The sequence below is a fragment of the Schistocerca americana genome, chromosome 3, assembly GCF_021461395.2.
Source record: "Schistocerca americana isolate TAMUIC-IGC-003095 chromosome 3, iqSchAmer2.1, whole genome shotgun sequence".
NCBI lineage: Eukaryota > Metazoa > Arthropoda > Insecta > Orthoptera > Acrididae > Schistocerca > Schistocerca americana.
The window spans coordinates 772,987,703-773,000,817 of record NC_060121.1 but is presented as its reverse complement, the minus strand read 5'-3'; the positions used below and the strand labels follow the sequence as shown (position 1 = coordinate 773,000,817).

The 13,115-nt window shown below is 39.9% G+C and overlaps 1 protein-coding gene across 5 annotated transcripts in view; it reads left to right on the top strand.

The window, feature by feature from the left end:
- LOC124606788 overlaps positions 1-12,660 on the top strand; it is a 93,594-nt gene extending 80,934 nt beyond the window's left edge. For all 5 annotated transcript variants that reach the window (XM_047138855.1, XM_047138853.1, XM_047138854.1 and 2 more), the window contains exons 6-7: positions 10,166-10,255; positions 11,631-12,660. In XM_047138855.1, the coding sequence (XP_046994811.1) occupies positions 10,166-10,255; positions 11,631-11,829 (289 nt within the window). In that variant the 3' untranslated portion in view covers positions 11,830-12,660. The remainder of the gene's footprint in view (positions 1-10,165; positions 10,256-11,630) is intronic.
- Positions 12,661-13,115: the final 455 nt, after the last annotated feature.

Sequence of the window (13,115 nt, the reverse complement as noted above, 5' to 3'; positions counted from 1 at the left end):
AATATACATATAATGTCATGTTTATATTCGTATTATTCTTATGCTGAATAGTGATACAATCAGAAGTGAAGCACGAATCTAAGATGACTCTAATTTCTGTGCAGAATGTAATGTACTAAAGAGGCGTCTGCAGTGATTTTCAAACGGAGAAAAATTTTCGCTAAACTCTCGTTCGGAACAAATTCTATAATACGCAGTCTATTATTTGGTTCTTGTTGATCATTTTAAAAGAAAGCAGCAGTGTAAGTAACAACAAATAGCAGTCTCTTGCTGATGTTTCGGTTATGAGACAATTCCTCTCTTTTATTTTATTGTAAGCCGCGGTAGCGCGCACAAAAGCAAGCCATGCCGCGAGCGGCAACAGGGCTGTAAACACTCATTATCAGAATGCAACAAACAATGCATGACACAGTAAAATTTTGCATTTTCAGCTTAGAGTGACATAAACACCTATAACAAAGAGAATGGCACGTATCAGATAAAATCAAAATAAGCAATTGATTCAAACCAGACGAAGCACGTGAAAAAGGAAGGGTACCCGAATAAATACGGACGGAGCGCCTGACACATAGCAATGGCTACTTGGTAAAGCTTAACTGTTAAGCTTACGACTCGAACCAAACTACTGTAGCTGTATCTTCATCCATTCGACCTCAATTGTATCTCATGTTACAATGGACCAACTTTGTTTCTATTTGGAGGGGCAGTCTAAAACTTTTCTCTCCCCTTGAATTTCGAGTCTCAAATTTCAGGTGCGGCTTAGATTCGGGAAAATTGTTTTCTTTAATTTCGAGTCTCATTTTTCAGGTGCGGCTTAGATTCGAGAGCGGCTTAGATTCGAGTAAATATGGTAAATAATACAGTGGGCTTTCAAACGTGACATGTAAGCATAATGTGTTGTGTAAACATAGTAAATAGCAGCCTCTGGTAAAAATATGTGTATTTTTGATTATCCATGTTTTTTTATTATTATTATTAAAAATAATTTCTGCAGTATTGTGTCAGCATTAATTCAGATAATTGGGAGCTTTCTATACATATCAAGAGTAGTGATAAAATTCCTACGTTGATATATTGATACCTTTCAGATAAACTTATGAAAACAGAAACTACTGTACTTTCACCACAAGAGACTCCAGGGTTACTGATAGAGAAAAGTTGATAGCAGCTCACCCATCCTTAAGAAGTTCCATATGTGAAGACTACAGTAGTTGTCTCTGTCAGATCCTGGTGAAGTATCTACCAGAAAATGCTAGGAAGTTTTGATTGTTCATGAAGACAGTAAACAGGTCCAAACCTTCCATTCAATCTCTTGTTGATCTTTCTGGTGTTGAAACTGAAGGCGGCAGAAAGAAAGCATAAATATTTAATACTACATTTAAAAATGTACTTTCACATGAGGATATCACCATACCAATGTTTGACTGCCACACAGACTAACAAATGAGAGATATTGACAACAGCAGTGATGGTATTGAAAAACAAAGAAGACTACACAAAGCAAACAAGACATCAGACCTTGACAGAATTCCAGTTAGATTTTACATTGAATAATATGCGGAATTAAGTGTTTTCTCAGCTCATATTTATCAATAATTTCTTGGGCAGTGAGTACTTCTGCATGACTGGAAAGTACTCTGCACTTTTTCAAAGAAGTGGCAAAAGATCAGTTGCACAAAATTATGGAATAATATTGTTGACATTCATCTGTTGTGAGACATTAGATCTTGAACATCATGACATTCCTGATGGAAACAAGCTTTCTTCAAAACATCAGTGTGATTTCAGGAAAAAACACCCATGTGAGATGCAGTTTGCTGTATTCGAACATGACATTTTGCAAACAACAGATGGAGGTGAAGAGCTAGATTCTATTTTCCTGGATTTCCTAAACATATTTTGCACTGTACCATGTTGTTGACTACTACTCAAGATATGACCATATAGAGCAGGGGCGGGCAAACGTTGCACGCGGCTCATGAGCGCACAGCGCTGCACGTGTGCTGCTCGCATGCAATCGTCGACTGGGGTAGTGGCGACAGCCAGCAGGTTGCGGCAGTGTACGAGGGCAGTTCAATAAGTAATGCAACACAATTTTTTTCTCGGCCAATTTTGGTTGAAAAAAACCGGAAATTTCTTGTGGAATATTTTCAAACATTCCCGCTTCGTCTCGTATAGTTTCATTGACTTCCGACAGGTGGCAGCGCTGTACGGAGCTGTTAAAATGGCGTCTGTAACGGATGTGCGTTGCAAACAACGGGCAGTGATCGAGTTTCTTTTGGCGGAAAACCAGGGCATCTCAGATATTCATAGGGGCTTGCAGAATGTCTACGGTGATCTGGCAGTGGACAAAAGCACGGTGAGTTGTTGGGCAAAGCATGTGTCATCATCGCCGCAAGGTCAAGCAAGACTGTCTGATCTCTCGCGTGCGGGCCGGCCGTGCACAGCTGTGACTCCTGCAAAAGGTGGAGCGTGCGAACACACTCGTTCGAGATGATCGACGGATCACCATCAAACAACTCAGTGCTCAACTTGACATCTCTGTTGGTAGTGCTGTCACAATTGTTCACCAGTTGGGATATTCAAAGGTTTGTTCCCGCTGGGTCCCTCGTTGTCTAACCGAACACCATAAAGAGCAAAGGAGAACCATCTGTGCGGAACTGCTTGCTCGTCATGTGGCTGAGGGTGGCAATTTCTTGTCAAAGATTGTTACAGGCGATGAAACATGGGTTCATCACTTCGAACCTGAAACAAAACGGCAATTAATGGAGTGGCGCCACACCCACTCCCCTACCAAGAAAAAGTTTAAAGCCATACCCTCAGCTGGTAAAGTCATGGTTACAGTCTTCTGGGACGCTGAAGGGGTTATTCTGTTCGATGTCCTTCCCCATGGTCAAATGATCAACTCTGAAGTGTATTGTGCTACTCTTCAGAAATTGAAGAAACGACTTCAGCGTGTTCGTAGCCACAAAAATCTGAAGAACTTCTCCTTCTTCATGACAACGCAAGACGTCACACAAGTCTTCGCACCTGAGAGGAGCTCACAAAACTTCAGTGGACTGTTCTTCCTCATGCACCCTACAGCCCCGATCTCGCACCGTCGGATTTCCATATGTTTGGCCCAATGAAGGACGCAATCCGTGGGAGGCACTACGCGGATGATGAAGAAGTTATTGATGCAGTACGACGTTGGCTCCGACATCGACCAGTGGAATGGTACCGTGCAGGCATACAGGCCCTCATTTCAAGGTGGCGTAAGGCCGTAGCATTGAATGGAGATTACGTTGAAAAATAGTGTTGTGTAGCTAAAAGATTGGGGAATAACCTGGTGTATTTCAATGCTGAATAAAACAACCCCTGTTTCAGAAAAAAATGTGTTGCATTACTTATTGAACTGCCCTCGTAGTACCAGGCTAAGCTGCGGACGTTGATGCGTAGCGACCACTACGTAGTCGACGTTGTATTTCAAGAACCGGAAAATGTAGAGTGAAACAAGGAAACGGAGAAGTGGAGATTTGCTATCTTTTAAAAAGTAATGGGAGAATCATTTTTTCTTTGTGCAAAAACGTGAAAATTCAAAATGTTTAATATGTGGCAGTATTCTCGATGGTCAGCGGAAGTTTAGTATTGAAGGCCATTATAACAAATTTCACAAGGACGAGTACAATTTATTGTCTGATTCTGAGCGGATGGGGAAATTGACTGAGCTTAAGAAGAGCGATCTGACGATACTAGATGAATCTGTCGTAGTTGCTGTGGTCACGAGGGATCTGCGACTTCCTTTCGTCATGTCTCTCATGTAACTGATTTAACATTTTATGGAGCACCGTTTTCAATTTTTCAGGACGGCAACAATAATAGCCCAGCGGTACGAGCTTAATATAGCGAGAGCTGGAAAACCATTTGCTGAATTAGTAAGTGTCGGTTAAGAGCAAACATCAGTGATGAAAATTTAAGTAACTGCTTGCGTTTGTCTATATGTAGAAATTTTGTTCCACTCCACCTGTGATAATTAAATAAAACGTATCGTAGGTAATAGGTACTCTTTCAAAACACGACATCTTTCAAGCACTCCTACTAACCTTATTTTGTTCCACTCCACCTGTGATAATTAAATAAAACGTATCGTAGGTAATAGGTATTCTTTCAAAACACGACATCTTTCAAGCACTCCTACTAACCTTATTTTGTTCTATTCCAACTGTGATAATTAAATAAATCGTATCTTAGGTAATAGGTACTCTTTCAAACCACGATATCTTTCAAGCACTACTACTACTAATCTTATTCCTACATTCAATAAAGCAAGCTAGGAAACAAAACACATTGCACAGGAAGGAGCGGATAGAAGGTATGGTGGCGAGGGGAGATAAGCGGATGACCAGCTTGCCCCTGTGTGCACGCAGAACACCTGTTAACTGCACGCGTGCAAGTGCACCGCACACGTGCAGGATTCCTGCCCGCCCCTGATATAGAGCATGTTCACAAGTATGTAATTGGCTCGGTGAATATTTGACTAATAGTGTGTTACACTGGACGGTTAATATTCTACAGAAACTAAAATAACGTAGTGTGTCCACAAGGAAGTTTGTTGGGATATTTGATGTTCTCAATATTATTTATCATATAGGATGAGTAGAACTATATGATTGCTTACAGTGGTGTTGTCTACAGGAAAGAATCACTATTGGCTGATTGTAAGGAAATGCAGAAAGATTTGACAAAATTTCCATTCTTGTTGTGAATACCAGCTCTCTTTAAAAGTGGATGAGTGCAAGATAAAGCTTATAACATAAAGAGATTTTGTAACAAGATTAGTGGTGACAGTATTAAGCACACCTCATCATGTTAAGTATTTAGTGGTAAATGGTTGCAAAACATACTTGACCTTTTAGTATCAAATAACCCTGAGCAAATAGGGAAATCCAGGAAGGAATGTAACAATATTAGAGAAGGAAAGTTGCAACTCACCATATAGCAGAGATGCTGAGCCGCAGACAGGCACAACAAAAAGATTCTTACAATTGTAGCTTTCAGCCCTTATGGTCTTTGTCAATAAAACACACACACACACACACACACACACACACACACACACACACACCTGTTGTCTCAGACAATTGAAACCACACTGTGAGCAGTTGCACCAGTGCATGATGGGAGTGGTGACTGAACAGGGATAGGTGGAGGCTGGGGCGGGGAGAGGGGGGGATAGTATGGTGGGGGTGGCGGACAGTGAAGTACTTAAACAGAGGAAGGGGAGAAGGGGATGGGGGGGAAATAGTGGAAAAGGAGAGAAATAAAAAGACTGGGTATGGTAGTGAAATGATGGCTGTGTAGTGCTGGAATGGAAACAGGGAGAGGGCTGGGTGGGTGAGGACAGTGACTAACGAAGTTCAGGCCAGGAGGGTTACGGGAACGTAGGATGTATTGCAGGGAAAGTTCCCACCTGTGCAATTCAGAAAACCTGGTGTTGGTGGGAAGGATCCGTATGGCACAGGCTGTGAAGCAGGCATTGAAATGAAGGATATCATGTTTGACAGTGTGTTCAACAACTGGGTGTTCCACTTGTTTCTTGGCCACAGTTTGTCGGTGGCCATCCATGTGGACAGACAGCTTGTTTGTTGTCATGCTTACATAGAATGCAGCACAGTGGTTGCAGCTTAGCTTGTAAATCACTTGACTGGTTTCACAGGTACCCCTGCCTTTGTGGGATAAGTGATGTTAGTGACCAGACTGGAGTAGGTGGTAGTATGAGGATGTATAGTGCAGGTCTTGTAGTATGAGGATGTATAGTGCAGGTCTTGCATCTAGATCTATTATAGGGGTATGAGCCATGAGGTAAGGGATTGGGAGCAGGGGTTGTGTAAGGATGGACGAGTAGATTGTGTAGGTTCGGTGGATGACGGAATACCAGTGTAAGAGAAGTGGGAAGGATAGTGGGCAGGACATTTCTCAATTCAGGGCATACAAGAGGTAATCAAAATCCTGGTGGAGAATGTAATTCAATTACTCCAGTCTTGTGTGGTACTGAGTTATTAAGGGAATGCTCCTCTGTGGCCGGACGGTGGGACTTTGGGAGGTGGTGGGAGACTGGAAAGATAAGGCACGGGAGTCTCCCACCACCTTCCAGAGTCCCACCGTCCAGCTACAGAGGAGCATTCCCCTAGTAACTCAGTACCACACAGGACTGGAGCAACTGAATTACATTCGCCACCAGGATTTCAATTACCTCTCGTCGTGCCCTGACATGAGAAATGTCCTGCCCAATATCCTTCCCACCCCTCCTACAGTGGTATTCCGTCATCTACTGAACCTACACAATATACTTGTCCATCCTTAAACAACCCCTGCTCCCAATCCCTTACCTCATGGCTCATACCCCTGTAATAGACCTAGATGCAAGACCTGTACCATACATCCTCATACCACCACCTACTCCAGTCCAGTCACTAACATCACTTACTCCATCAAAGGCAGGGGTACCTGTGAAAGCAGTCAAGTGATTTACAAGCTAAGCTGCAACCACTGTGCTGCATTATATGTAGGCATGACAACCAACAAGCTGTCTGTCCACATGAATGGCCACCGACAAACTGTGGCCAAGAAACAAGTGGAACACCCTGTTGCTGAACACGCTGCCAAACATGATATCCATCAGTTCAATGACTGCTTCACAGCTTGTGCCATATGGACTCTTCCCACCAAAACCAGGTTTTCTGAATTGCACAGGTGGGAACTTTCCATGCAATACATCCTATGTTCCCATTACCCTCCTGGCCTGAACTTCGTTAGTCAGTGTCCTCACCCACCCAGCCCCCTCTCTGTTTCCATTCCAGCACTACACAGCCGTCATTTCACCATCACACCTAGTCTTTTTAATTCTCTCCTTTTCTGCCACTCCCCCCCACCCCTCTCCTCACCTCTCCCCTGCCCCTGTCTAAACTGCAGCACTTCATTGTCTGCCACCGCCACCATACTATCCCTCTCTCTCCCCACCCCAGCCTCCTCCTATCCCCACTCAGTTGCCACTCCCGTCATGCATTGGTGCTGCTGCTCGCAGTGTGGTTTCCGTTGCCTGAGACACCAGTCGTTTGTGTGTGTGTGTGTGTGTGTGTGTGTGTGTGTGTGTGTGTATTATTGACAAAGACCTTAATGGCCGAAAGCTATAATTGTAAGAATCTTTTTGTTGTGCCTATCTGCGACTCAACATCTCTGCTATATGGTGAATTGCAACTTTCCTTCTCTAATATTGAGCAAATAGGGAGCATCATGACTGATACAGGGATTAGTGACCACAAGGCAATATTAGTGAAACTGAATACTGTTACATCCAAACTCACCAAAAATAAACACAAAAGTACATCCATTTAAAAAACCAGATACAAATTCGCTTGACACTTTTCTTTCTGATTTGACTGTGTAGCATAGACCAGCTGTGAGTTGAATTCAAAGAAATAGTATCGATGGCAGTCAAGAGATCACATAAAATAGTAAGAAATGGTACTGATCCCCCATGGTACACAAAACAGGTCAGAACACTGTTACAGAAGCAAAGAAAAATTTAAAAGAATGCAAAGTCTCAATGATTGGCGAAGTTTTACAGAAGCTGGTTTTAATAGTTTCCACAATGAAGCCCTTTTCTTGAAATCTGTAGGAAACCTATAGAGATTCTGATTATATCTAAAGTACACCAGCAGCAAGACACAATCAATACCTTCACTGCGCAATAATAGTGGTGATGTCGCGAAACATGATTTTCCAATATTTCTTCACCAAAGATGACAAAGTAAATATTCCAGGATTTGAATCTAGAACAACTGCCACATGAGTAACTTAGAACCCCTCAGTGCAGCGAAGCAGCTTAAATCAACAAAGGCGAGGCCATCAGTCCAGATTGTATACCAGTCAGATTCCTTACAGAGTATGCTGATACAGGAGGTCCATACTTAGCAGTCATATACAACCACTCGCTCTTTGGGAGATCTGTATCGAAAGACTGGCAAGCTGCCCAACTCAAACCAATGCCCAAAAAAGGGAATAAGGAGTTATTTGCTGAATTACATACCCATATCACTAATATCAATTTGCAGTAGGATTTTCTTATATTCTGTATACTGTGTTCAAATATTATGAATTACCTGGAAGAAAAAGATTTGTTGACAAGTTGTCAGCACAGATTCAGAAAATATTGTTCTTGTGAAACGCAACTAGCTTTTTATTCTCACAAAGTAATGATACTGTCAACAGATGATGTCAAATTGATGCCATGTTTTTAGATTTACAGAAGAGTTTCAACACTTCCTCGCAAGCATTCTCTAATCAAATTGTGTACCTGTGGAGTATCACCTCACTTGTGCGACTAGATTCGTGATTTCCCATCAGAAAGGCGACAGTTCATATAATTGATGGAATGTCATCAAGTAAAACAAAAGGAATATCAGGCATTCCATAAGAGAGTGTTATAGGTCCTCTGCTGTTCCTGATCTACATAAACAAAGTAGGACACAATCTGAGCAGCCCTCATAGTTTGTTAGCAGATGATGCAGTCATTTACTATCTTGTAAAGTCATCAGATGATCAAAACCCAATTGCAAAATAATATAGACAAGCTATCTCTATTGTACAAAAAGTGACAGTTGACTCTAAGTAATGAAAAGTGTGAAGTCATCCACATCAGTACTAAAAGAAATCCGTAAATTTAAGTTTAAAGATAAATCACACAAATCTAAAGGCTGTAAATTCAACTACATACTTAGGGATTATGATTATGAATAACTTAAGTTTGAATAATCACATAGATAATGTTGTGGGTAAACCAAACCAGAACACTTAGATAGTCCAACAAGTCTACTAAAGAGACTGCTTACAACATGTTTGTCCGCTCTCTTCTGGAGTATTGCAGTGCAGTGTGGGATCCACATCAGATGGGACTGACAGAGGATATCAAAAAAGTTCAAAGATGGACAGCTTGTTTTGTAATACCTCGAAATAGGAGAGAGTGCCATGGACATGATATTTGAATTGAGGGGGGACTATCATTAAAACAAAGGCATTTTTCATTGTGGCAGGATCTTCTCATGAAATTTCAATCATCAAATTTCTCCTCCGATTGCAAAAACATTCATTTGGTGCCCACTGCATAGGGAGAAATGATCATCATGACAAAATAAGAGAAATCAGAGCTCACACAGAAAGACTTAAGTGCTCGTTTTTCCCATGCCACGTTCAAGAGTAGAATGATAGAAAAGGTGGTTGGATGAACCCTCCGGCAGGCACTTAATTGTGAAATGCATAGTAGTCACATAGATATAGACGTATACCAAGAAGTGATATTAAACGAGGCAATCATGTAAAATCAGCGTCTATAACAGAATTCACATACAAGACACTAGTTTGGCCAATTCTTGAGTATTGTACCAGTGTTTGCTATCATGGCTCCAGTGATATGGACTCCAGACATAGAACGAATTGAGAAACACGCTGCTTGGATCCTAATGGGTTATTATAGCCCATACAAAAATGTAATTGAAATGCTTGGGGAACTTATATGTAAATTCTTAGCAAAATGCAGTTCTCAAGATCTGCTGTTGACTAAATTTAGAGAAGCTGTATTCGAAGTCTAAGTGACTGTTATGCTGTCACCATTGTATGTCTGGTGTGGGCATAATGAGACCAAGATAAGGGACACTGATTATGTACAGAGGAATATGAACAGTCGATTTCCTCTCACTTAAGAAATAAATGGCATAGGACATGAAACTGATAATGTAGATATGAATTACCCTCCTCTCACAGCGTACAGTAAATTGCAGAATTTATAGTAGATGTAGTAACAAGGTATTGCTTGCAGTAAGTGTGCTGCAGACTTTGACTTTTACAGGTATTTACACATCTTACCGTGTTGCAAATAAAATATGATAATTCTTATCTATTCTTGGTAATTTGTCGTAAAATGACTCACTACATAGCCTGGGGTGATCATAAATGATTCAATCACATACTTATTTACAGACAAATTCTGACACTAAATGCTTTATTAAGAAAGACCTTGGCAGAATATATGTAATGGAGCTCATTTTTGTTGGCTAGGGAAAAACAATGCACCCTGAAAGTTATTCAACAGTCTGTGCTCATTATACAAACATAACATTTTCTTTTTTAGCCCTTCTAACCCATTCGGGAGCTGTACAATATGGATTGGCAACATAACTGCAGCAGTAACTGAAAAGATGCTAAAGGAATTATTTTCTAAGTAAGTATCACTTAAGTATGCTATTTTTTCGAAGCACAATGTAACAGATATTTACATGTAAACGTAATTGTATGTGAGGAACTAGGAGTTGCCAGATTGGAAGATATCACCACCCTGAACATGAGAACTGGAGGATGGGAAGGAAAGATCTCTTATCAAAGTTGGAACAGGTGCATATCCAGGAAGCTGTAATCAAATGTCAGATTTGGTTTTTAACTGTTCTCTGCCATATACTCCCTCTGTGAAGTTTATAAGAATAGGAGTGTTGTGAAAATAAACCTTAAATATCTATAGTGATAATCGTATCAAAATTATGAGTAAGATATAATTTAAAAGGACAATGAATGCTTTGCAGTTGAATGGATAAAAGCAATCACAAATGTTGATATTTATCTTTTATTAAGTACACTTCTGAAGTTTGTTATTGCCATGGTTATGTAATTGTAATGTACAGATTTTTAATGTCACCACCCATTAATTGGGATTTAATTATTTTATTTGCAATTAATATGGAAGGCAATTTCAGGTTGTGGACTATTTTTATATTAAAATAGAAAGCAATGGAGGCAATGTTAAATGAAACAGGGGCCTCCTTAATTAAATGACTGACTTAATTCTGAACTTTTACGACAGTTTATACAGCTTCTTCTGATAGTAGTAACAGCTCACAGTTTTGGCTTGGAGAGCAAATCTTTTGATAAAATTTGTTGCTGATTGTGAATTTAAATCTTTTGCCTTGTGGTAATTAGTATTAAATTGATTATCAGACTTTGTAATATTAAACTGATTGCAGGTTCTGTGGTATTTCACAAACAAAAGACAATGGTGCATGAAATGGTGCACGCAAACTATAATAACCAAAAGAAATGCTTCCGTATTTAAGAAAACACACAAAGTTATGAATTTGTAAAGGAAAGATAGCTTTGTAAATGAAATATGGTTAAACTTTGACTGTATTATTTTAAGGAAATAAAAGTCTACTTAATTTATTTCACACATTTGATGCCAGATATTTAAAACAACAGATCCTCTACGTGGAACATACGACATTCAAATGCACGCACTTGATATTCTGATTTATAATAATAGATGCAGTTCAAATAATTAAGTATTAAGTAATAGTCCAAGAACGATTTCTTGAGCAACAGAACAGAGGAATAGGGAGCAGTGCCCTTGTTTCACTGCTATTTATACTAATTACACATTATGATCTTTGTATGATTGTCAATATATTATCCAGAGGCATCTGGCATAGATGCATTACTTTGGGTAAATTTCTTGTAAAAGTTGGGGCCGTTATAAAATATATATCCACTTATGTTATGCTTCTAATAAAGCAGATAACCAATTTTTTTTTTTTTAATTTCTCTTTCAGGTATGGAACTATACTCAGTGTCCACGTGTACCCAGAAAGAACTTGTGCGTTTATTAACTACAAAGACAGCAGTTCTCCTGGGAAAGCTATGAAGGCTATGCAGGGGCGTACAATTGCTGGAAAGGAAATACTTATAAAATTTCCAGACAGGGTAGCCAATAATGCAGCAGAAGCAGCCACTCACAAGAAGAAACGTTAATTAAGTTCTCCAAGTTCTGTGAATACAAACATTGTAAGTCAATGTTGTGAACTGTACTGTAGGGAGATTGAAACTTTCTTGATATGTCAACAGATCCTGTTTTGGAGAAGTAACATAATTGAGTGTTAATCTCCTTATTTGAGGACAGTAATGGAGATAACAGTGAAGTGGGTAATGTAATTGAAATGGGACCAAGAAAACTCAGATTTGAGGTTTGAGGTGTGAAGTGACAAAGTCCCATGTTGCAGGAGATTGTAATATATATGGATTGTTGAATTTTTTTCGTGGAATAAGTATATTACAAAGCTGTAAAAATCAATCTCAGGACACCAGTCTCCACTTATGAAGGCTGGGGAAGGAAGTGTCATTCTGATGGATACTGGACTGCATGAGACTACATGGAAAGGAATTAGCAGATACAGCTGTGAAGAAGGCGTGTAGCGATAATCAGGTTGTTCATTGTGCCATCTGTTTCCATACTATCACATCACTCTTGAGGTACAAAGGCAAGTGTAGATGGAAAGAAGAAGGGCTGGAAGTGACAGACAGTAAATTGTGACCAGTAAAGTCAGTAAAAGTGGCTATGGCATACCTCCTTCCAGCCACAAAGAGATGAGACTCTTCTCACTCATCTACACATTCATAGAAACATTATTCAGACCTAAATTATCTACTACTGACAAAAGTCTGAATGTCTGCTGTTTTAATTAGTTCATTAAAGAAATATCCTTATTAATTTTTCCTGCCTAAATTTTTTACTATGTTCTGAAAAGTTCTTGTTGCTGAATGAACTTTGTTTTCCTTGAAAATACATACATTTTGATTCTCAGATGACTTTTCTTAGAATTTTACAGTGCATTTTGTAATGTAATTTAAGACACCTCCCCCCTAGTTTTGCATGGTATTTGGATTCCATTTATAACCCTCTATTTGCACATGTTAATATTTTAGGACAACAGCTTTCAAAGTAAAAGATTATGTTATATTTTTCAATTAATACTGAAGATATTGTGTTCATTTTTAATTTGTTTTACAAGCTCTGTTCCAGCCCCGAGGACCATGCAACGGCATACAGCCACTGTGTCATCCTTTGCTATTGGTGTCATTTGGATGCAATACGGAGGAGCATGGGCTCCAGCCCACTGCCTTCCCCCCCCCCCCCCCCCCCTACCCCACTGTTGTCATTTTTTCCAAACCTTGGAGGCACTATTTCTCTTTCAAGTTGGCACCACAGGGATGAATTCACCCCATCCCATTCCTCTCACCAAGAAAAAAATTCTGGCATG